Source organism: Pteropus medius, unplaced genomic scaffold (assembly GCF_902729225.1).
Source record: "Pteropus medius unplaced genomic scaffold, Ma_sr-lr_union100, whole genome shotgun sequence".
Lineage (NCBI taxonomy): Eukaryota > Metazoa > Chordata > Mammalia > Chiroptera > Pteropodidae > Pteropus > Pteropus medius.
The window spans coordinates 21,925,208-21,951,184 of NW_024340692.1; the positions used below are offsets into that span (position 1 = coordinate 21,925,208).

At 40.0% G+C, this 25,977-nt stretch overlaps 1 protein-coding gene and 1 pseudogene across 7 annotated transcripts in view; one reads left to right on the forward strand and one right to left on the reverse strand.

Moving 5' to 3' along the window:
* PRUNE2 (prune homolog 2 with BCH domain) overlaps window positions 1–25,977 on the reverse strand; it is a 214,459-nt gene that overhangs the window by 57,584 nt on the left and 130,898 nt on the right. For 6 of the 7 annotated variants that reach the window (XM_039844922.1, XM_039844775.1, XM_039844865.1 and 3 more), the window contains 3 exons: window positions 19,374–19,532; window positions 10,555–17,122; window positions 9,456–10,221 (listed from right to left, as the gene is read on the reverse strand). In XM_039844922.1, the coding sequence (XP_039700856.1) occupies window positions 9,456–10,221; window positions 10,555–17,122; window positions 19,374–19,532 (7,493 nt within the window). The remainder of the gene's footprint in view (window positions 1–9,455; window positions 10,222–10,554; window positions 17,123–19,373; window positions 19,533–25,977) is intronic. The other variant, XM_039844941.1, reaches the window with a different exon arrangement.
* Window positions 1,608–1,726, forward strand: LOC120598448 (uncharacterized; annotated as a pseudogene).

Sequence of the window (25,977 nt, forward strand, 5' to 3'; positions counted from 1 at the left end):
AAGAAAATAAAGCAGGGCATTGGGATAGAGTTTGTTTCTCAATCTCAGCACTATTGACATTTAGGACTGGATAATCCTTTGTTTGGGGGTGCTCTACCGTGCATTAGAGGATATGTAGCATCATCTGTGACCTCTGCCCTTAGACGACAGTAGCATATACCCCACTTGTGACAACAAAAAATGTCTCTGGATATTGCCAAATGTTCTCTGAGTAGGGAGGCAAAATAATCCCTGGTCGAGAATCACTGGGCTAGAATAACTTAGAGGTACGGTTATTGCTACTCTGGATGAAGCGGTTATAGAAGCTGGGGAGCCATGAATGATGAGAATAAGCCAGCCATGTCAGAAACATTCTAGGCAGAGAATATGGCTGGCAGTAAATCACTAAAATGGAAATGAGTCTGGTGTGTGAGACTGAAAGGGCTGATAGAGAGAGCGGTCTTAGTGATCAGAGATGTAACCAATAACTGGGACACACAGGGCCTTATAGGCTATAGTAAAGCATTAGGATTTTATTCCAAAATTGGAGGGTTTTAAGAAGATGGGTAGTTACAGGACAATATTTACATCTGAAAGGCTCACTCCAGGCTGTGAGTGGAGAATGGATTGTAGGGCCAGGTTGGTAGGATGGAGATAGGAGTCTAGTTGAAGGATCTATGTGAGCTGACCAGGGCAGGGCTGTGATATAAGGTGTGTGCTGGACTGATAGCTTACAGATAAGAAACTGGGGCTCAGGTAGGTAATTATACTCAACTGGATCATTTTAATAAAGTTGACAAAGGGGCCATTTCAGCATGGTTAGATGAAAGATCTAGGTCTGACAAACAATTCCAGTCCCTAATTTCTTTCTCGAACTGAAATTCAAAGTTAGCAGCAGGAGCATATGAGTATCAGGCACTCCATGAACTCTTTGTTAAATTATGGAGATGTTGGCAGAAGTAAATAGTTATTGGTGCTCAGTGGCAAAAGCTAGGACCTCTGAGATAAATAGAAAGAGCATGACACATACTACCAAAAAGAAAGCCAGTACAGCAATATTAATATCAGGAAAAAAAAATGGTTGAAAGCAGAATTTAATAAAGTAGAAAACAAGGGAAGAATATGAAAAAATTAACAAAACCAAATCTAATATTAGAAAAAAAACATAAAATGAATGCATTTCTGGAGAGATTGAACAAGAAAAAAAAGAGTAAATAATGTAAGAAATTAAAAAATATAACCACAGATAAAGTAGAGATTTAAAAAATAGTAAAAGATATACAAGTTTTATTCCAAAAAGTTTGAAAACTCTGATGAAATAACCAATTTTCTAGAAAAAAAAGTTAAATAGCAAAGTTGATGCAGAAAGAATTAGAAAACCTGAACAGATTCGTAATCATTAAGAAATCAAATTATGAGTAAACAAATCTACTCCCTCTAGTAAATAATAGGCACAGTTTCATAAATGAGTGTTACCTAATCCTCGTGTATTAGACGACCCTCCTGGATAATACAAGTTTTGCCAAAGAATAGAAAAAGAGGGAAAGCTCTCTAGTTTGTTTTATGGTGGCAATATAACTGATTTCCAAGCTAGATAAGAGCATACGATGAAGGAAAATCATAGACCAGTCTGGGGCCATGTCTCCCTGAACAAGCCTGATCCCATTTGATCTCGGAAGCTAAGCAGGGTCGAGCCTGGTTAGTACTTGGATGGGAGACCACCTAGGAAGACCAGGTGCTGTGGGCGTTAAAAAAAAAAAGAAAAAGAAAATCATAGGCCAGTGTCATTTATGAAAATGTAAATGATTTCATATGGTGGAAGAAAACTAGGTAGCCACTAAAGTTTCTAAGATTCACTCATCTAAATGACTTGTTATCCCCCTTCAGTTAATATTTGACTTCAAGTCGCAACTTAAGGAGTGTAAATAAATGCTGTTTAAGGCAGTGTAGGATATAAAGACGTATAAGCCAAATCACAGCCTCAAGTGGTTTACATTCAGGTAGATTAGTAAGAGAGTCCCTATAAATATAACATGGAGCAAAATGTGAAGAAGCCACAAAAGTGGTATAAAGTATAGGGAGGTGGGAAGGAGTCCTTCTATTTGAAAAGAATGGAGAATGTTTTAGGAAAGAAGAGACATTTGGTCTGGGTCTTCAGTGAGAAGGAGAATTTCAAAATGCAGAAAAGAAGATGGGGGAGCAAAGAATTAAAAGAGCTGCTGAGAAAAGAGCTGAGAAAAGAGCAAAGAAGCAAGGAAAAAAAATGGTCTCTTTAGAGGAACCATGAACAGTTCCATGAAGAGGATATGTGTGTTTATTTACATTTCCACTTTAAGACAATGTTAACAGATATATAAAAATCCATTACCATTACATGATTTAAAAAATAGCCAAAAAGAAAAAAGTGATAGGACCACAACATGGAGTTAGGACTTAGACTAATAAAATAAAATATGTATTCCAGAATTCTATATACTTGATACTGGTGAGTGACGAATTTGGCTGTGAAATGTAAGCATCCATGGAGTTGACTCAAAAGAATATACACTATCAATTACATAAATGTTATTAAATAAAGTCAGATTCCTTAACTAATAGTCAAGATGGAGATAGCATTGAATTTGCTCATGAGAGCACAGGTATTCTGATTAGAAAATCATGGTCTCAATAACATCCTTGGCATAGAGATGAGTTTCTTTGGGTAGACCTAAAATTTTCCATCAGGGTAAGCCAATGGTACACAACAAAACAGTACAAGATAAATCCTCTGCAAGATGGTACATGTACATAGTTCTCAGCTAGCTTGGGCTTAATCTGGGGCAGAATTTGGACATGTAAATAAACATATGCATGACACATTTTTAACTCGGTCTTTCATCAGTCCTGATTCTGAGTTGATCCACATTTTAAGATGGTTTATGGGAGTGAATTACCCAGAACAAAACTCTCTTTTGTTGACAATTAAAGAAGCCATATCCCTTAACCAACAGTTCAAATGGAAGGAAGGTAGCATTGTAATTTTCTGCATTGGTATAGTTTGGATTTCCACAAAGGGTGACCCAATCCTGGAGTGACTTTTTGACAGCTTTTGTTCTAAAAAGAACTCTCAGGTGGCTCTTGGAAGGAAATAGATCCTCCAACACACTGGAGGACTAGTTAGCTAATCCTGTATGTTAAAATATCTCAGTATACTTTTCAAAAGCTGAGGTTCTACCACTCTCCAGTTAAGCCAGCTGTACTGAATAACTTCTGCGTGCTTCTTCAGGTCCACTCTCTCACTAACTCCACCTGCTCTCTGCCTCAGGAGGCTCCTTCACCCACAGAATTCCACTTGGTTTTGACCTGGTAGGAGATCTGAGGGAGATCGAGGATATCTACTCACCGGGCTTCCTCCTTGTGAGAATGCCTCAGGCTGGCTGGGCCCCTTAGCAGTTCACTCCTCTCAGGGTGGCCTTTTCTACCCCAAACTCCTATTCTGGGTTCTGGAAATCACCCCCTCTCCTCACCCCTAAAGTCTAAGAATAACAACAGCTGTACTGTTACTATTCCTGGGTTACTGCACTTTTCCATGTGAGTTCCTCACACTTTGTTCCCATCTTTGTAAATACTCCCTTTATGAAGTATTTCTCAAATTATCCTTATTTGAATGTATCATTGCTTTCCTGCTATGAAATCCCTCACCACAAAATACCACATCTATAAATATTAGGAAAACTTAAATGTACATCGAAGGGCTTTCATTCTCTCGCCTCCCTCTGGCCTCTGGCCACTCAAGTTGGCCCCACACACCACAGATGGGAGCAGCCCACTGACATCGCAGTAGCTGTCACAGATCTGCTGTGATGGAAGATAAATGTTTAGGAGTGAAAAGAGCTCAGAAGGTCACATGACAGTGTGAAGAATCAGAGGAAAGTTCTAGTTCAATTATTCTCAAAATACTGTGTTGGGAACTTTGGCTATTAAACTCGATGTGTCTTTCAATGGGACCATGGAAGAATAGGAATAAATGCATCAACCTAGAGAATAAGTTCAAAAAAATAATCATCTTGCCCTCTGTGTCTTATTGACAAGCTTTTGGCTAGAAGGGAGATTCATTCAAATCCCAACTTTACCACTTCCTCATTTCTCAACGACATTAAATAGCTCATTTATTGAGTCAGTTTGTTTATCTTTGAAATAGGGATAAAACTTGTTCTCTGTATCTCAAATGGTGATTGGGTGAACCAAAGAAAAATGATATATTTGTCTATCTGCAAGCATTTTTTGGCAGTCTGGGTAGGGCTGGCCATAAGTACAGAGGTGGCAGGGGAGGGGGTGGGATGGGAAGGAGACACCCCTAAAAATTAATTTTTTTTAAAAAAAAAAAAAGGAGACTAAGGCCTGAATTAAAGTGCAAATTTAAAGGCTTTGAATGATACTTAATTATTACCACCAACTCACCAAACACACCAGATGATCAAATATAATTATAAAAAGAAATGAACACAGAGTCAATGCCAACTTTGGTTCAGTTCAGGGCAAAGCAAAAAACAAAAACAAAAACAAAAACAAAAAAAAACCAGTGAATAAACAAGGGAACGCTCTGTGGTTTATGGAGTATCAACTTATGTTGGAGAAAGGGCAAATGTTTGGACCTTGGACACAGTCCATCCAAACAGCAGGATCCAGAGAAGGGGTAGAATGTGCTCAAAGAGCCCGATTCTTCATTGAGTGCTCAAACATATCACCACTCAACATTGAGATGAAGAGCTGATGGATTATTTCTTTACTTTTTTCATTTTCAACATCCACATGGGTGTAAAACCTGATATACTAACTTCTTAAACATAAGTCATGGACAGAACAAGCCCGATTTCGGGATGTCTCATGAAAAACATAAAATGATCTAATGGTGTCACTCACAGAGAGAAATTGAAATCTTTTCCAGAGTCTTGCCAGACAGAAATAAAGGCCCCAAATTACTAATTTAAAAAGAAAGAATGCACAGAGATCACTGTAAGAAGCAGGTCCTGTGGAATATGAAATATATTGTGTTTGAAGGTCATTTAGGGAGTACCAAATAAGTCGCGACTCAGAGCTAGGAAACAAGATATAGCTCCGCAAATATAAGGATCAGTTTACTTCCAAATACTGTTTGAAAAGTCCACGTGACAACAGCTCCCTCTCCCATCTCCTCCCCTCTCTCCCTTGCTCCCCGCCACCCACTGTTGCATGTCATCTACAAAAGAGTGGACAAGTATTGTCAGTTTTCTTAGTCCTCTTGGAAATCATTTCCTTTCAATACCCTGCATAACTATTTCCTTGCCCGACACCTAGAGGAAGCTAATATATTTGTATATCAGTTGTCCCACTTTTATGTAATTCAGATGGTGAGTTTACAAATGTTAACAGTTTCACGTTCACATAGCATGTAGTTCAGCCTTTTGAACATAGCCTATGACTAATGTTATGTGTCAACTTGTCTAGGCTATGGCGCCGTTATTTGGTCAAACACCAGTCTAGATGTGGCTGTGCAGGTATTTTTCAGATGTGACTAACATTGAAATCAGCAGACTTTGAGTAAGGCAGATTACCTTCTAGAATGTGGGTAGGCCTCATCCAACCAGCTGAAGGCCTTAAGCAAAGTCTCAAGTTTCTCCCAAAAGAAGGAACTCTCTTCAAGTCTGCAGCACAGAGACTTTACTGCCTTGCAGAATTCAGACTTAAGACTGCAACAACTCTTGCTGAGTTTCTAGCCAGTGGCCTGTACTACATATTTCAGATTTGCTAGCCCCATAAATTGTGTGAGCCAATTCCAGTTCCTTAAAACAATTTCTTTTCCTTCCTTCCCCGCTTCCTTCCCCACTTCCTTCCCTACTTCCTTCCTGTATTACATGTCCTTCCTTCCTTCCCTTCCTTCCTTCCTCCTCCTCCTCCCTCCCTCCTCCCTTCTTTTAACTTTCTTTCTTTCTTTTTTCTTTCTTTTCTTTCTTTCTTTCTTTCTTTCTTTCTTTCTTTCTTTCTTTCTTTCTTTCTTTCTTTCTTTCTTTCATCATCTATCTCTATTATCTATCTATCTATCATCTATTATCTGTCTAATCTCCTATTGTTCTTAAATAATGTTTCTCTGAAGAACACTAGTACATAATCAAATTATCCTTTGTTCACACAACATCCTTGCAACCGTGACTTCTTTAAAATAAATGTATAAATGGTTATTCATTTTCAGAAAAGTTTGTGTGCTGCAGAGCTCTGCAGATGTTATCTGCCACACATAGGAAAGATCAGGCCCATCCATCACTGTCTCAGGAATTAGTGTTCAATCCTGAGCTGGCAGGTCCATGGCTGGAGGATAACCAAGGTTTTGGCAAAATGTCTCTGGGAAGATCGAGCCTAAGGAACTAGAACACAGCCCTGAAAATCTCAAGGGAAAGTTTATATCTCAGCGCTAATAACACGTTTTGTTAACAAGAGTCAAGAGGTAAAGGAAGAGGCATCTTTTGAATACTTCCTCGAGTTTTGAAAGTATAGCTTACTGCTCTCAAACAGTGTGAGAGTTGAGAGGGGGTGTGCCTGGATGAGGGGAAGGCAAGAAGCCAGTTTGTAGCTGGTATGTCATATCAAATATACTATAAGCCTACTGCTATTTTTGAAGACCAGGTTTTAATTTTTTTTTTTCAGGACAGTTTTAATTTTGGTTATTCTGTCCTATGATGAGATTATGTGTTGGGATATGTTTCCAAGTTTTTGGTTGAGAAAATATGGTTATCTTACCATATTATTTCAGAAAACATGGTTATCTTATCATATTATTTCATTTAATGCCTGTTTCAAATTGTACCGCTCAGGGTGCAATAAGACCTTCACGGGCCTTAGGTGCTTTTGTCTTCATGAGCTCCTTCTTTCATTAAAAAAACTTTTTTTAAATTTATTTTGCATCCTTGTTGGTAGAAAAAAATATAATCCACGCAGAAGTATCTATTAATTTTCTTTTTGATTTTAAAAGGAATTCAAAGCTTCTCATGGGCCCCTTAAAGTATCATGGGCCCTGGGCACTCTGCCTCCTGATCCTGCTGGATAAAAACCTGTCCCTGTTTCTTCCATGAAAATACCCTGTATACATGCCTCTCCTCTTACCTTACTAGCATTAACACACACTCTTGACACAGAGAAACTCAAATTCAAATCTCAGCTTCTTTACTTTTTAACTATAAACCAGAGCAAGTGATTCGACCTTTCTGAACATAATTTTCCACCCTCGTTTAATTCTTACCTCATACAGTTGTCACGGTAACATGAGATCGTGCATATACAATGCTTAGTACCTGGTCCATGGCAAATGCTTGTACTTGGTAGCTACTTCTACTTAATCAGACTTTGGTCACTAATTATCTTGATTTAAATATTACACAATTATCTACCTATTCCCTGACGTAAACTCCCAGAGGACTGTGAGTGAGTTTTAGACCAGTAGTTCTCAAACTTTAGCATGCATCCGAATAAGCTGGAGGAGGTGTTAAAACAGGGATGGCTGGGCCCCACTCCAAGTTCTTGATTCAGGAGGTCTGGAGTGGGACTGGTAATTACCCAGGTGATGCTGAGGCCACCGGTTTTTAGACCACACTGACAGAATCACTGCTTTAGACAACTCTGACCCCTCCCAAAATTTAGCACAGATGTAAGTTTTCAAATGCCAATATTTTAGTGCTAATATTAATACCGCTAATAACATTAGTATTTTAATAATACAAATATTTCAGAGTAAGTTATTTATGCAAAAGATAATACAAAGGTTAGTGAAAATCTGCCCCCTCCCCCAACTGTAAGAAAACTTTCGTTACTGCAGGGGCTGAGCTAAAAGGGATAAGCAAAGAAATCTTATTGGAAGAAAAGGGACTAGTGGCACAATTGAACGTTATCATCTGTTGGATTTCAGGGGCATGTGCAAAATGCAGACAAGAAGCCAAACAATAGCTCAGCCAACTTGAGGCTGCCTGAGTTCTTAGCTCAATCTATAACAATGCCAGCAGGGCTGCTGGGATCCATCTGCTGCCCTCTTTCTGTTAACGGATCTGGGGTCTCTGATAGGAAGTAGCTTGATGGGAAGAAAGAAAGATTAGGCCAACTGAATATATCTGGATTTATGAAGCTGCACTTGAATGTGACACAGCTTTTTTAACTCTTGATGACATTTTACTAACCCTCAACACACCCCTGCTATTCTTTCTGTGTTCTCTGTTCCTTTCTTAGAGAAATGTAATTTTTGAATTCCAAAGCTCTCCTGGATACATTGTATTTATGCATAAATTAAGCCCCCACGATTTAATACTGAAGGAAGGCTGGAGATCCTCCACTCCAACTTACTGGCTTTGCAGCTGAGGAAGCTGAAGCCTAGGGTTATTCTAAAATATATAACCAGATATGATAGAGCCAGGCTGGAATCCAGATTTCTTGACCTACAATGGATATGTGACATATACAGTTCTTTGCATTCCCGAAATGAGTAGGAAAAAGTATCATTTCTCCATTATAATTTAAGGGGTAAACATGACTTTTCCTTTTACTTAAGTTACTTTTCACAATTTGCCCTTTTGTCCCTGGAAGCAGGAAGGCTTTATTAAGAGAAATGAAGAGAAGTGAACAACACTAAACCATGTCAGCAGGGCCTGGAAGGCTGGGGGCAGGAATAACATCCCGTTCCCTGCTATATAGATACCCATTGGTACTCAGTCACTCAGCACAGAACAGATTCTCAAAAACCATGTGGTGATTGTCTGACCCATTGACTGACTGACTGAATCACTGGTTTGATGGTTGTTTGCCAATTTTTCAGCCAATTGAGGAATGATGTTTCACATTAAGATTTTAAGCCTGCTGTGGAGACTCCTTATTCGTACAGTAAGTTAGGTGCTTGTATAAAACCAGAATCACCTTTTTCTGTATGATAAGCAGTGTCTCTGCTGGAAAAGTACAGGCTTTGAGGGTGAAAAACTTTGAATCCAGACTGTTCACTCTGGTTATTTAATTCTAGGCAAGTTATAGAAATTTTCTGAGCCTTAAGTCCCCTCCACCACCAGTACGTGTAAAATAAAGATAATAATACCTACCACCTCAGGGTCGTCGTAAGGATTAAATGAGATAATATGTAGAAACTGCCTTGTGCTATGAATAAATGTTAGTGCCCTCCTCATCGGGTTCCAACTGCCTATTTAAGAGTGATACGGGTGCTGAGAAGGTAGAGTCATTATAAATATCAGGAGGGTAAGTATAAGATTCTAGATGGAAATCGAAGGGGTTTTGGAGGCTGAAAATATACATATATCATCCTTATCATTATGGTTACCAAGCAGCTGCTTTTACTGATGGCATGCTTCGCAATAAATGTAAACAAAGCTCCTGTCATCTAGATATTCTTCACATCCCATTATCCCTCGTCATTTTGCTGGTTTCTAATAAAACAGTTTTCAGGAAAAAAGTAAATTTAGCTTTTTGCTTACCCATTTTGTCTTGGTTTCCTTGTTCTGGGCTCAAGAAACTCTGTCTCCTCCTCCATTTCCATTTCTGGGATCACGTTTTTCTCAGAGGGCTGTGGTGAAAGCATTTCCCATTCATTCTCATGGGTGACAGGCTGCAGCATAACTGCATCTGGGCCAGCCTTGCCTTGGCTCTTGCTCTTCCGTGATTGGCTGTCCAGACCAGAGGCTTCCTCTAGCGCTAAAGATTCTAGAGGTTTCATTTCTCTTAGAACCTGCATTTGGGGACCTTTGCTCAAGTTGTGATTAGAGGTTGGCTTCACAGCCTTGCTGGGCCATCCAGGCCCTTGGTCCCTAGCTTCTGATGCTGGACTGCCAACCTCACTATGGCCCAAGACCATCCAATTCTGGTCTTGCCCAGGGCTTTCAAGAGATGATCTATTATCATCTTTGGAAGACATGCTCTCCGCGGAATGATCTTCTCTTTTATTCAAGGAGGCAGGCTGACGTGTGTCTGGGAAGCTTGCTAATTGAGTTCCTGGCAGCCTTGTCTGTTCAGAACCTATATGAAACTCTTCAAATTCAGATGTGCTTTCTCTTGCTTCGCAGGCTTCTAGCTTTGGGGGTGAATTTTCTTCACGTCTTACAAGTATGTAATCCATGTGTTGTGCCTGATGATCTTCATTCTTTTCTGTGTATCTTTCTTCCCTGTATTCTGGTTTTATCTGCTCAGACTCTTTGGTAGGAATTATTTTTTCTCCTTCCAAGTCTAATATTCTCTTGCTGGCACCTGAATGTGGAAGATGAAGGTGAGAAGGGAAGAACAAGGCTTAATTAACACATTGTGCGATTTGTGATCTTTGCAAATGAACCATCTAAAGGGAGATAATTTAAGAAATATTTTAATTTTGTAAAGCTGTTTAATTTTCTCATTCTCTCTCAAGGATAGGTATTCTATAAGCAGTATAGATATTACTGCTGTAATATAGGACTTAGTTGGGCATGCATTGCAAATACAGTTAGTTTTTCTTTACCCACATTAATAGAAAGAGTGTATTTTGCAAATGTATTGATTGAATGAAAGCAGCAGATTCTGGAGGATGAGGAATGGGATGTTTCTTACCATTTGGTAGTTCTATGTCTCCATCTGCTGGTGAATCCGAATTATCTGTTTCTATTTCCCAGTCAATGTTTGATGGAGACAACTCCATGTTGGAGTCGCCTCCTATAGACAAAGAAATTGACTCAGGGTCTTCCTGAATATGTAGTACAACCAGCTGGTGTCCACGCTGTCCGTTTGTGGTCTCGGTGTGGCTTTCTTTGCTTCTTTGATCTGGAAGGGCGGGAAGCAATATCTCTGCTGCTTCGCTCCCCAGAGACTCATCCTCTGGAATCCCAGCTTCCTCTGTTGTTTCAACACCAAGAGTAGGTTCTGTAAGACAAGACAAATCGAAGGGAGGTGTATATGGTGCCAGCGATTGTTTCAGAGCATCTTCTTCCAAGGGATGGTCACCACCATAGAGAAAGTGTTCAGGCTCTTTCATTAAATCTTCATCGATATTTTGGCCCATGACATCATATTCAAAATCACCCCACGAAGCTTCGGATGAACAGATATCTTGCTTGCCTGCATCCCCATCGACTGGTGTTTCGAGATTGCCTTCTGATAATGTCAATTTACTCATGTCATCTATTGTTCCTGTGGATGTGTTGAGGCCTGAGGCATCGCTGAAACTGTGGTCAAAGGCAGCTTCGCTTACATCCAGACAAGTGTCTAAGGCTAGCTGAGTGACAGGAACTAAGGCAGTTTTCTCTGTTGTCAAAGGCTGCTCGAGGGCCAACAAGGTTCCTGTGTCTGTCTGACATTCAGGAGAAAAGGCCTCTGAGGTCCAAGAGCTGTTGCCAACCATAGTTGGTTCTTGATGAGTTATGAAAATACTGGTTCCCACATTTTTAATCATCGGGATTGTTCTGTCAATGGGTTCCAAAGTTGGTGCCATATCTGGGTCGGTTCCCTTTTCTGATGCTTTTACACCTGTGTTGTTTTCACCACTTATTGCAGAAGGTTCGGGAGAACCATTGTGAGAGGCAGCAGGCTGAGATGAGCCATTTGTGTTTGCTTGATCGCTGACAGGAGGCAGTGGAATTATATTTTCAGAACATAGCTCTGAATTGTATGGGATGGATTCCCGCTCAGGCTCCTGACTGGGTTCCTCATCAGGCTTTGGCTCGGTGAGATATAACTCACTGGCTCCTTCTTGAGGTGTCATCCCAGCACCAATGTGCAGCTCAAGCTCTTGCTTGGTTTCGTAATCATGACATATATCGGGGCTGTTGGAAGCCTGAGAATTGCTGTCCTGGTCACAGTGAGTCAGTATATCAGGATTCTCACCATCTGCTTTCAAACTGAGAAGCTCCTTAGCATCTATCCACAAGTCAGGGGAAGCTGAGGCCAGTTGCCCACCCTCTTGGAAGTTGCCATGTAAAATATCTGGAACAAAAGTGCTTTGGGAGCCCTCGCTAGGGGTAGAGGTGTCCCATTCAGCACCTGACTTCTTTATCAACTGGGTGGAAGAACTGACAGCAGGGAAATCTTTTGAGGCAATGCTTGAATTTGTCATTTCACTGGGGTATGATTTTTCTTCCTCCCACCAATTTGTTTCTTGACGCTCAGTAGTTGAGACATTAGAGATAATGCATCCATTTTCATCTGTGTGAGTAAATTTTGGATTTGGCTGATCCCAGATGGACAGCACTGTATTCTGACACTGCTCTTGGGTAGGCGTTTCAGAAGTGAGTTCGTCACCAGCAGAAGACGTGAAGGTTTGCTCTCTGAGATCTTTTTCTTTAATGTGGTCTAATATCACAAGCTGGCTAAGCTGATCAGCTTCTGGGTCTGGCTGCCTTAGTCGAATGTTCCAAAGTTGCTCATGGGAGTTCTCTTCATTATTATCCAGAAAGGGTGACTGACACTTATCATTGAAAGGATTGGTACAATGTATTTCCGTGGACTCTGTATCACCCTGAATGGGCACTCCCCACGGGCCCATGTTTTGGTCTCCTGAACAATTCATCTCTAATGCACCACCTGAGTTAGGTAATTCCCCTTCAAATGCATTCTCAGTTGGCCGCGTTTCCTGTGGAGAGGCATTCCACCACTCGGTACTCTCAGCTGAGAAGCCAACCATTTCCAATTGAGAATAATTTTCATTTTTTGGTTCAGTGTTGGGAGATATTTGCCATATGATATCTCCTGTCTTCCCTGTTTCTGGAGATGAGCTCTTCTCCTCATCCACTGCTGTAATCTGTATTTCGGTCTTCTTTAATGGTGAAAAATTCCAGTGATCAGGGCTGCTTTGTTGACTGTCACAGAATGGGTTTGATGTATTCTCGTTCTCTGCTGGTTCTGAACTGTCTACATAATGGATGGATAATTCCTCAGACTTGAGACCATCCATGGCCAAGAACTTGTTAGATTCATTCAATGAATCCCAAGCTCTGAGTTCACTCTGAGCAACGTGACAAGTGGCCAAATGTATCTCTTTTTCCGCTGACTCTTCATTGCCTACACTATCATCATCAGAATCTGAGCTTGTTGAAATGGACCTGGCAACCTCTCGCTGCACAGTGTTAGGAATATCGTGCTCATTTTTCTCCTGATGGCTAAGCATTAGATTTCTTTCCTGATATGTACCTGAATATTCAGAATATTTTCCTGTTTCAGGGCTGGATAAAGAGGAAAAGGAATCACCATCTACTGAATCATTCCAAATCTCTAAAATTTTAGGAACCTTGTGATCTAAGTTCCTTTCAAACTCATCTACTTTGTTTTTCTCCAGGTCCTTCGCCTCAGTAATTAATTCTACTTGGCCATCAGTAGTAACTGGTTCAGAATCCTGGGAATTCTGTTTACTCCAATCATCTCGATTTACCGTCTGATGCCCATGGTCCCAAGAAAGCAGTGCAGCTGAAGAATCATTTAGGTCAGGACTTGATGCACTTGAATGTGTATACTCACTAGAAATAGTATCTCTGTCATTGTTTCCTAATGAACTGGCTCCTGGAGGGCTTTTTTCAGCACTCTTAACTTTAAGATTCTCATTTATCTCTGAACTTGTGCAACTGACCTGAACATCACTGTCTATAGGGCCATCCCAAACATCAAGGCTTCGGGGACATTCATGAGGTAGCTCTTGGTTCACTCTTTCTAGCTCCAGAATGTTACATTCTTCACTTTTCTCAAGATCCATTTCTGGCAAAGATACATTTTCTGTTAAATTCAGCCGACCTAAAATTTCAGTAGTTTCACCTGAATTTCTATGATTTGTGAGGTGCTTTTCATAGGTCCCCTTTGCCTGCAAGTAATTTGTGGACACTTCTGTTTGCATATCACAGGGGTCTGGATTGTAAGATCCCTTCTCATGCTCTAAAACCTCCTTGGGTTCCTCAGTCTGAGGACTGGAGGTGACTGAAAGAGAGCAGATTTTGCTTGACTCATTGTATATTTCTTGATATTCAAATGCAACTGGGGAAGAGCATTCCTGGTCACTTTGCCCTTTTCCAGAAGTCCCCAAGTCTCTATGCATCACTTCCTCCTCGCCTAGGTGCTCCCAATCAGTGGCTTTGTGGGCTTCCTTTTCACTTTCATTTTGTCCGTAGTTTGGGCCTTTCCATGGATCTGAGCATACAAAATGCCCTGAATTTTCAAGCCTGGTCACCAGGGTCACACTATCACTTGGCAGGCTTCCTATGCACGTGTCTTGCTGGTCAGTATCAAGTGTTCCTGACTCATTGGCTCCAGAGGCTTCTAGCATGTCTGGAATATGACTGTCCTTAATTTCTTCTGATGAGCTGGGAGTTTCAGGAGGCAACTTGCTTTGTCCTGAGTCCGTAACATATGATGGGGCTGGTAACATTAATGACGACATGTCGCTATCTCTCATGACAGAATCCCAAATACTATTTGCAATTAACTGTCCACTTTTTTCATTCAATATGTGATATTCTTTGGGAGCAGTGTCCTTGCTATGCTCTGAAGAGGCAGGGAGTTCCCAATCTGCCTGATTTGCTTCCTGATACTCCACACCCCATGGTTCTAGCTGTCTCACTGAAAATCGGGTTTCAGGTTCGGTACTTCCAGGCAAGTATCCTTGTGCTTGACCTTCACCGGGGATCGCTACACCAGCACTGCAGTCATCCCAATCCAGATCATTATCCGAGATGGTCGCAGTAGACTGAGTGTCCTCCAGAATCACTCTGTTCCACAAGTCGAGATTGTCAGGGGCTGCCTGCCGGGAGTTGGTGTTGCTGTGCAAAAGTGTGAGCTGTCGATTTGTTTCGTTGTACAGCTGCATCATGCGGGGGTCGTCATAACTGGACTGGCTGCTTTCTCCAACGTCATCCTCCATGGAGATGTCCTTGTCATCTGTGGGCTCTGTCTTGAGTAAATCTTGATCTGGGTTATCAGTGGCATTTATTTCAGAACTATGATCTGCATGAGGTGAAGCCCACATTTCTAGGTTCCCAGGACCTGAACTAATTCGATTTCTAGGTGGCTGCTGTGGTGACTGAGGTGGGATTTCAGTCTCCTCTGTAGTAGAGTTAGCATCTTTTGACTCAAAACCTCCCTCTTTAGCAAATGGCTTGTTTTCAGTTTCTTTTTCATCTCCAGCAAAGGTTGGCGACGTATAAGAATCAGAGGTGGAGTAATTGGTATCTAAGGGAGAAGGCACTGAATCTTCCCCTATGTTGGATGCACTGTAATCGGAACATTTATATGATAAGAAAGAATCTTCCCAAGGAGCTAGGATGTCTGACCTTCCTTTCTTGACACTCTCTTCAAAAAGGTTCCAAGAATCTACCTTTTCATACACTTTCCCTCTAATTTTTGGATCCATGACACCACCCTGATCATCCTTTGCTGGCTTACAATTGTTCCATGCATGATCCAGATCAGACCTAAGATTTCCAGATATAAGGGCACCAGCCCTGGAGTCATGGTCCTTCTTGCTCCAGATTTCTGGGGGTGTTTCATTATTTGCCTCACTGGGTGAATTGTCTACTGGGTCTTCTGAAGGAAAAGGAAACCCACTTTTTGCCATGGCCCACTCTTTCGGGTCCCTTACAGAAGGTGTCTCACCACTCGCTGGGTGCAGATTCCAGGTATTTTTCAAAGCCTGGGTGTCATTTTCTTTACCAAATGCACTCCAAGCCGGGAACGACACTGCAGTAGCTGGTTCATCGTCATCCGCGGGATTTCCCCATGGCTCAGGCATCGCTGTGGGAGAGCGATCAGAATGCCACAAAGCGGCAAAGTCTTCTATCAGGTGGTTTGTTCCCTGAGGAGAAGCGTTCAGCAAATGTGACTTTTCAGTGGGCAGGTTCTGAAACTGCAAGCCCTCCTCATTTTGGTCTTGAATGTTATCACTGCCTAGCCCAGGCTGCCCAAATTCTGACTCCCAGGGACCCGACTTTGGGAACTCGAGACTCTTTGGCTGAAATATAGAATCTGAGGCTCTCCTATCAGCTAGGCTGGGTTTATGATCTTTCCAGGATTCAGGGCTCTGGAAGACAGATTCCTGTTCGCTGGAACTCCATGCATCTGCAATATTTTTAGACTCAATTTCCAAACCACCCCACCAGCTGCTACACCTCGCACGAGTCTGAGGTGGCCCTGTGTGACCTGTGTCAACTGCTTTTTGGGTCATATTGTCTGGATAGAGTAGAGCTGGTTCTTCGGTGGATGGTGAGCTCTCCACAAAGCTATTCATAGGCGTTGGTGGGACACTCTTTCCAATATTTTTCAGCCTTTCTGGCAAAAAAGATTCATCTTGCACAAAACCTGTCAGGCTCAAATTTCTTTCAGTGTTATCCCCGGGACCTCCTTGTCTCTGGACAAAATCCTCATCAAATCCCACAAGGCTATCTTTGCCAGCCTTTGACAAAAGTGAACTGGATGAATAATTAGACATGTCCATCCCTATCCCATTGAGTCCTTTAGGCCCTGTAGGGAGCTGTCCTTCTGATGAATCGCTGTTGGGGAAGGAGTCATCTGCTGGGGAATAGTCTGCAGAATGGGAAGATGGTTGGGACTGCCCGGAAACCATGGGGGCTGAGTCGAAGTTGAAGAGGTCAAAGTGTTCCCCATGTTCCCCGGACCGTGCATGCTCCTCCACTGCTGCCCCTTCAGGGATGGGACTATAGGAGTCAAACCCTGGGAGGAGGCTGTGATGAGGCCCAGCACCTTCTCCCACTGGACTGTCATCACTGAGGAAAACTGAGCTCTCCTTGGATGAACGGCTGCTCCTAATGGTGGCCAGTCCACTATCTGGGCTAACGAGGTCTATGTTGGCATCCACCTGGGCCTGGTTAGAATCGTTGAGATCTGGAGGGTTTTCTATGAAATTCACAGAGTTGGGCTGTGGTTCTATGTCAGAGCCATACAACTCCATAATCCCAGAAGATCCCTGGGAGAGTGGGGCGCTGCCTGCCACAGCTTCTGTGGAAGATGTCCGGCTATTGGAGACCATCTCTGGACACCTCCTATTGATGGCTTCCTTGATAAGGAGAACCACTTGGTCACAAGTCACTGAAGGGTTCTCCTGTTGGTACACCAGGATCTCATCACAGCCACATTCAAAGGGCTCCAGTTCTAGGCAAGGGTTCTGGCACTCTTCCAGTTCACAACAAATCTGTTGGGGAGACATAAGGGTTTGTGTGAGCATTCACGCACTCTTTGTTCTTTGCAAATTGTATTTCTAAATTTCTTAATATAAATTAATCTGTGTTCATTTGTCTAAAAAGAACCAAACAACTGAAAACTGTATCATATAAAACATGGAAAGTCCCACTTAATATACCACCAACTCTTTCTCTAGTCTTATCAAATTGGCATTTCGTTGATCTCAAAATCCAGCTACTCAGCATTGCTGGCTCCTCAAAATGATAGGTAAAGAGCTTTAAAATTATTTAAATCCTTAGCGTAATATCATACCATCTTCCAGCAGGAATGGAAATGCGAAAAAAGTGCAAACCTTTTTCAAGTTTGCAAAAAAGCAGAAGTAATGCCAGTTGCTGACCAGAACTAGAGTAAAAATGTTGGAATAAAAAAAAATGGGGCAGGAGAAAGGCTTTTTTAAGGAGCAGGCAGCCAGGACCTGCTTTAACCTTTGATAGCCTCATAAGACAAAGGAGAAAGTAGGAAAGAGAAAGCAGCTGTGGGTGGCAAAGCCTTCCAACAGCACTCAGGCCCCAACTGTCCCTTCCTGCCCCAGGGAGCCCATAACAGACAGAGTTGCCTGGGGAAACCAAGAGAATGTGTGACAGTCAGTGCAAGGCCAGAACTGAGCCAGAGCTCTATGACTTTTAGAAAACGATGGGGATATTTTGCACACTAGGCCTTTGAAATGGTCCCACAGGATTAGTGGAGGTAACAAAACAACATCATCAACAATGAAAACAATAACTATAGAGCTCACATAGAAAGTAACAATAATAATAATAAATATTTATTGAATGTTTCCATATGCTAAGCACAGTTCTAAAGGTTTTATGTGTATTATCTCCTTTAATCCTCACAATAATTCTGCAAGATAGGGACTCTTTATCCCCATTTTGCCAATGAGGAAACAGAGACAGGAAAGTTAAATACTTTGTTTGACCAACCACACAGAGCTAACAAATGATGGAGCCACATTTTTAACTCAGGCAGCTGAGTTGCAGATGCTGACCCTTGACCAACTGTGACCATGTGGACAATGAGAGATTCCTATGAGTAGTTTTGACTGTGTTGCTCAAGATTCTGAGGAGCTATCTCTTGGGTGATGGGTGAGGAAGGTTGAGTGGGAGGAAAGGCAGGGTGGAGTCTGCTCAAGGACTGCTAACCCCTTTAACTGCTCTTCTGCTTTTGTCTATTTTAAATTAACCAATTTTGAAATTGATTTGCTACTAAAAATGATTTGAAAACTACCATATTGAAGGCTTAGGAGACCTAAATCCCGTCGATGGGAAACCAGTGGCCAAAGATAAAATTCATTGAATCCCAATGCAGAGCAAAGCACTGAAAATGCTCCAGGCTGATGACACAACACACAGATATACATGGGTTAGAAAGAGGGTACAAAATGCATCTGCCACGGGGATGGGGGCTCTTTCATATTTGTGCATGAGGAAGCACAGAGGAACCAGAGAATACCTACAGTCATACATTACATACATTAAGAGAGCCACAGTGGATCTCTTTGGAGGACAGAAAGTGAGGATGTAGAAAAGAAAGGAGTCAAGACTTTGCCTCTAGCCACCTGTGGATACATGAGGTGTCTAATCTATTAGTGAGGAAAGATTTATGATGAAACCGTTCTATACCCATGCCGCGCATATTATAATGAAGCATGTATGTTCTCATATTACTTATTAAACACAGCTGGTTTGTTATGTACAGTACCTATTTTGATTAATTCTGTCTGCATCTTGCATATTTCTACATCTTTGGGTTAAAAGATGCAGCTCTCTATTAGTCAGAGAGGATCTGACTAATTACCCAGTCAGAATTTTCGTACCAGGAGACGGACTAACTTTGATTAAAGCATCGGATCACCAGTTACTCAACCCTGGACACCAAACAGGGACTAAACTTTGTTAGCTATTACAAGGGATCAGTCCTCAAAGAATAGCAGTCAAGGGAGGACTGCTCTCATTTGGGTGAGAAAGCTATGATCTCTCTCTCTCAATGGATTCTTTCCAGAAAAGAAATAGTTATGGAGCTCTTTTAAAAGGCCCAATGTGCAAAACAACCCCAATATTTCTTAAAACTCAGACTCAAGGACTTTATCTCCTAGGTCAATTTCTTTATGCCACCAATCTATTCCCATCCTCCACTGAGTGTTCTGAGAGCCAGCAGGTTAGGATGCAGTGAAATGTGCCAGAGTTGAAGCAGATCCTTACCTGACTGCACAGCTCTAAGTTCTCAGAGTACACAGCGATCTGTTGTCTTGGCTGCTGTTCCTCTGACAGGTAGCTGGCCAAGAGGATGAGGACATCAAAACCGAACTTGTCTGTAAATGCTTTCAAATCACTAGTGATATTGCTGTGAAACATACAGTTCTGAAACAAAAACAGGCAATCTGATGTTAATTAATATAATTGCTCAGGTTTGGGGCACTGTGCCATAAATTTGTCCAGTCTTATGATGTATTACAACAGAGATATTTTATTAAATGCAAGTTAAATAAACACATTGACAAAGTTTGGAAACTTTCATGTGATGTCCTAAGATACACATTGGTTTTTGTTTTCCTAAACAAAAAAAGGAAGGAATCTCTGCCATCATTATTAAGAATAGTTTAGATAAGAAATAAATATCTAATCCTTTTTCCCTAAAATATTTATTCAAATGCTTTGACTTTCCGAAACACACTTTTCCTCTTATTGTTCATAGAACGTAGGAATGTCTGCTATTATTGCACCTATCACTAGAAAAATAGGAGAAAGCTATTGTTCTTTTCTATAATTGTTTTCTAATGATTGTTATTAACTCCAAGCAGAATTCCTAAGGATGAACCTAGCTGAGTTTATCAAATGCTTTTAATTCCAGTGTGGATGTCTAGGAGATTTGTATAAAGGCTGTGATGTCAGATCCACTTGCTCTATATAGTAACTGAGGAGAAATGAGTAATTGCAGAAAAGGCACCCATTACCATGGAGCACCCAAACCTGTGACTCCCATCATCTTCAGAAGTGTGCTGGCTTTTTAAAGTTTTATTAACTGCAGTGAGAACCACTTTGTTGGTGTAGTTGTCTCTCTCTCTTAAGGAAACATAGAGAAGACCATAGGTTAGCTCTCAACATAATGCCTGGCATATACTAGTTGCTCAGGAAATGTCTGTTGAATGACAGGAGAGAAAAAATCAACCTATGCTATATAATTATCTATCACAGTGTATATATATCATGTATATGATCATCATACATAATCGATCAACTGACAGTGTACTGTACTACTTAATTTTCTTCTGATTACAAAAGTCATCAGAATTATGCATGCCACTAGTAAAATATTAAAGCAATACAGAAATGTATACCATAGGAAGTGTTAGTGCCACATACCCTCTCCTCAGATAACCACTGCAAAAACTCAACAGTGCATATAGGTACAGATTTTTTCCATGCCCAGATTAATTTTTCTATGTGGTGGCTCTTTGAATTTTGTGGATTTGATATTTGTGGCTTAGACTATTTACCAGACCATTTAAAATATCCATATCACATGTACTCTAATTATGTTGAGTCAGATCTCAAGGTCTATGAGGCTCCTTAGAAGGCACATGAGATGCTAGGGCAGATGTGCAGGCCCAGACCATCACCAACTTCCACACCTCAAGGAACCTTTGCTATCTATTCCTGTAGCAGCCACTCTCATTAGGTATCTCAAGAAGCCATTCTCACTTTTTGGTTACAAGGAATTGCACATAGGAATTCACAAAGTCTCAGGATATGCTGCTGATGAATACCAAGGGTCTATTATACTAACTTGGTAATAAAATGTATGATGTTCAAATACAATAGCTTTTGGAAGCATGTGTTCCAAAATGCTTACTGTCAGCCTTCATGCTTTTTATTTATTGTCCGAGTGCCATAATAACAATCTTTAAATAGATACTTTAAAGAATTAATTCACCCACAATATAAGTAGATATTTAGGCTGAACTTTAAAAAAAAAAAAGAACCTCATATTATAAGCAATGTGCATTCATTAGATAAAATTATTTCAAACTGTAGTTGGTGTTATCCATCAAGAACCTCAATAGTGAGCTTTTTGCCATTATGAACCATAAAAGAAGATTTGGTTCTGAAGTAAAACAAGAATGGATAGCAAATACTTACATGTTATTACCAATGACTGAAGGCTTTGGCACAGGAAGACCTAGAAGTTTCCTTACAAAATACTTTTTTATTATATACATAAAAATCCCCAAATATATTTATAACCCCCTGAAATAAGACACAATATTTCTAAGAGATTTTCACATATAATAACAATTATCACAACACTCCTGGATGGGTCACTTAACCAAGAGAAAAGTAGGTTTTACTGGTATCTGAGTACAAGATTAGGATTCAGTAGAATCAGCATTATTCAAAGCCATACTCGTGAAACATTTGCTATTCCAAAATGCTGGCTGAGCTCCAGTCTATTTGGATTTCCTTGTGTTAAAATGACAGCTCTAGATCTTGCTGGACTCAAGTCTTCGCAACAGCAGGCATCTTATTAGAAATGCAAAGTCTCAGTCCACACTCCAGACCTACTGAAGCAGAATCTGCATTTTCCACAAATCTTGGGTGATTTGAATACACAGTGAAATCTGAAAAACCCTGTTCTACAAAGGTATTTTCTAATTGTTTATTTCCCTATGAATTAGTCCTTTGGGTTCTCAGTGTTGTCACAGGACTTCCTGACTCATGCTCTCAGCTCTATGTTCCTCACACTATCCTCATCATAAAAATCACTCTGGGTGCATATTTCTGGGCCACCTTGCTAGAGGTTCTCATTTAGCAGGTCAGGGATTAGGTTCAAGAATCTATATTTTCATTATGGACCTCAAATGATTCTTAGAATCAAACACCATTGAGTAACACCCTCCCAGTTTTCTCAGGCCACTCCTGAGTTCCACAGGTTAAAATGAAGTATTGAAAAAACAAAGATTTATGTGACTCACTTAGGCATCTTAAAAAACCAAACTATTCACATTTTACTGTAACCTCAGAATAGAGGTTGTCAACAACTATATCCTATAATACCCTAATAAAATTGTCCAAACCAGATCTGATCTTACTGGCTTTAAGATAATGTCAGAAATTTCATGTTTAAAATAGAATCAAACAAGGGAATGAGTGAGAATCTTCAGGAATCAGGAGGCAGAGTCTGTTTGTTCTGCTTTTATGCTGGTGCTGTTTGCATAGGAGATAATTTATTATTGTCTTCTAGCTACGCAGGGAGTCATGTGCTACGATGGCTCTTATGTTGCTGACAAGCTAGGCTGGGCCTGAATAAACAGCACTTCATCATCAATACAACCCAACTGTAGATACAGGTTGGCATTTTATTCCCCCCATCTGCCTTCTACCTGATAAATTACTGTTTTAGTTACATGTATACAAATACTATTTGTTAATCTGCTCAAATGTCTCCAGAATGTTTCCCCACCTTAACTTAAAATTATATACATATACATATATATCTCCCACTCAATTTGCCAAAGGCTTAGAAAATAAAGTGATCTTATCTTAATTTACCACCCCTGTCCACACCATACAACCTTCCATATTTGAAATATGACCCCAGCCTAAGATTGCTGCATGGAATTAGGAAGTTACTTTACTAATTATTACAGCTGGGAATCGACTGACAGAAAGCCAGCCTATTCCCATCAGTTAGGAAGGATGGGAATTGCTTCCTGTCAGAGTCCTTTGTCACTCATGAGTCCAAAGGTTCGATCATTAAACATTTTTAGAGGTCATGAGTTCTTTTGCCTGGAGCGATTCCTAGTTTTGGAATGAATAGGAAGGCCTGGAAATGTGGAGAGAAAAAGACTGTTATTTCTTGACCAAAAGCTAAGGTATAGATCTCACTGGCCCTGAAAAGAGTGATGATCAAAACGACAAAAGGAAGAGAAACAAAATGATACAGCTCTACTTTAACTAATACAAAACCTGAGATTGTGACAATGATAGTATCCAATAGTGTTACTATATTTGTGGTTGAAACTGTGTGGACGAATGCAGTGGAAATTTCCATTCCCTCACAAAATCCTATTTTAGTTCTCACTTCATTGCTCTGAAAAATTTAGTCTTTATGCTATATGCTGAAAGCATCAGTGCATCACATGAAATAAAAGTGATCTAAATGATGTTTTGTAAACATTTGAGTACTTAAACGTGGATATTCCTTGGGAGAGAAAAACCCACTCTTTTTAACATCACTCATATATTCTTATCTCATGGTCTCTTGTCAGGTTTCTGTCTCCAATATTCCACTGAAAATGCTGTTCTTGAAAGTGCTAATCACTTCTAGGTTGCCAAATCCAAAAATCACTTTCCTGTTCTTTCTCTATCTGACTTCTCTGAAGAATTCCATGAGGTTGACCCTTTGTCCTTGAAACACTTAATTCCTTCACATTATCTTTGTTTTTCTCCCAACTCATTGGTTACTCCTCAGTCACCTTTGATGGCTTCTCTACCTTAGTTGACCTCTAAATATTCACTGCCTCAGACTTTGTTTCCAAACCCTTTTCTCTTATCTACATGTTCTCTCTGGTGATCTCACCCAGTCACAATGCTTTCAGATCATTTATCTGCCAGTGACAAACCAAATCTATATCCCCCTGAACTCTAACCTCGTTTATCCACGTATTTTCATGTAAATGTCTAGTAAGCATTTAAAATAAAATGCAATCTACCTCTGCCTTAGTTTCCTCCACACCATTAAATGCACCATCATCCATCTAGTTACTCAAGCCAAATATCTAGGAATCATTCTTGATTCTTTTCTTTCCTCAGTCCTCATCCATTGGTAAATCCTATTTACTTTACTTCTGAAACACAGCTCAAGTCCAAACATTTTTCTCACTTCTCTCTATTCTATTACTATCATAGCTACAGTCATCATCATTTCTTGTTTGAAATTTGGTGACAGCCCCCCTACTGGTCTTCCTGCAGCTGCTTTTGTCTCCCTACTATCAGTTCTCCACATGGCATTGCGAAAGCTTTTAAAAATGTAAATAAAATCATGGCACATTTCTGTTTACAATTCACTCAAGAGTTTCTCAATGCAATAGCTATTAACTGTTTTTAAACTGGGAGGAGAAAGGTCTAATGTCCTAGAGATTATATAATCTTATATATCAGGACATAATCTTATATACCAAAGAGAAAAATTAGATACAGCAATAGAAAAGTAGTTGAAAAACATAAAATACAAATTAGAGTTGAAGTACAAATGGCCAATAAATATCCAAACTCAATGATAAACAGAGAAATTCTTTGATAGTATGATATTTCATCTTCTTTTCCTATTATTGGCAAATATTTCTAAATGGGTACTCTCATACACTATTAGAAATATATTCTAAAGAAGTAATCAGATATGCACAAAAAAGGTTTGTGGACACAGCTATTCACTGAGTTATTACTTTAATAACTAAAATTTAGAAACAACCTAAATGTATAACAATAAACAAGTGGTTAAATAAACTATGGAAGAGTCACACAAAAGAATATTATGCTGCTATTAAAAATCACATTATCAAGGAATACTTAATGACACAAGAAAATACTGATAATGGTGTTAAGTGGAAAATAATTTCTCTAATCACATAAAATTGAACGTTTTTTCTAGATGTATTCAGATAATATATAGTGAAATCTAATGTACAATGGACATTAAGATACCCTGATATTAAAATTGTCATTATTTAGCCAATTTGCAAATCTGAAATCTGATTGTGTCTCTCCTTTATTTTAGGGCACCTCCTCCAATGTTCCTAGTGAAGTCCCTGGAGTTGTGTGACCATGAGATTAACCCTTGGCTCTGCCATTCACTAGTTGGGTGAGTTACTTCACCTCCTTGAGCCTTAATTTTCCTCCCCCATAAACCCCCACCTCATCGGACCATTGTAAGAATTAAGAACGTATATAAAAAAGCCAGCCCAGTACCTGGTATATAGTAGACAATAAACATTAGATCTCTTTCGTTTACTAATTCTTAAGCTATCAAAAGAGCATTCTAAGGATTCATGGGATTAATCCAATTCATAGAGAGTATTTTACAAATTCTTGGTATGGAAACTGGTTGTTCATATTATAACTTCTTTCCTTATATCCTTTACAATATATGCAAACTTTTAAATGAAAATAACACATTTTTAAGTCATATAAGTGATTCACATGTTACATTCCTAGATGTGAGAGGACAGAGGAAGTTACACAAAGTCAAAAATGAAACAAAATTATTTAAAAAATGATGTAGGCTACAGAAACTCTCAGTAAGGCAGTATTTATCTCATTAACAAATTCTTTACCCTTAATTTCAAGTTGGATTCAATGAATGAGCTCCTGTTTTCCTTTGTATGTAAAGCAGCTTTCAAAGTATCAGAAAAATGTGTAGTGATTTTTCCTTCAGCTAAATCACACTGATAGAGCCTTTTTCATCATTTCCACCATTTCACCTCCAAGTATCATATAACCTTTAGTGGATTTTACTCCTAATGAAAATACTTTCCATTTGGGTCCAGCATTCTGGCCAATACAGAATGATTTTTGTCTCTCTTAAAAATCACGAATAAAATATATTGAGTAAGGCTTTCATTAAATGAAACACATTATCTAATGTCATGGACAAGCTATTTCCAGATTTATTATGTCTGAAATAGAAAAATCAAGTGAGCAGGAATCATCCGTAGGTAGGATGCTTGTAGATAAAAATTATTACCAAGACCAAAACAAAAGCTTGTGCGGCTTCATTTTTGAGAACAGTGAGTCTCAGAAACACAGT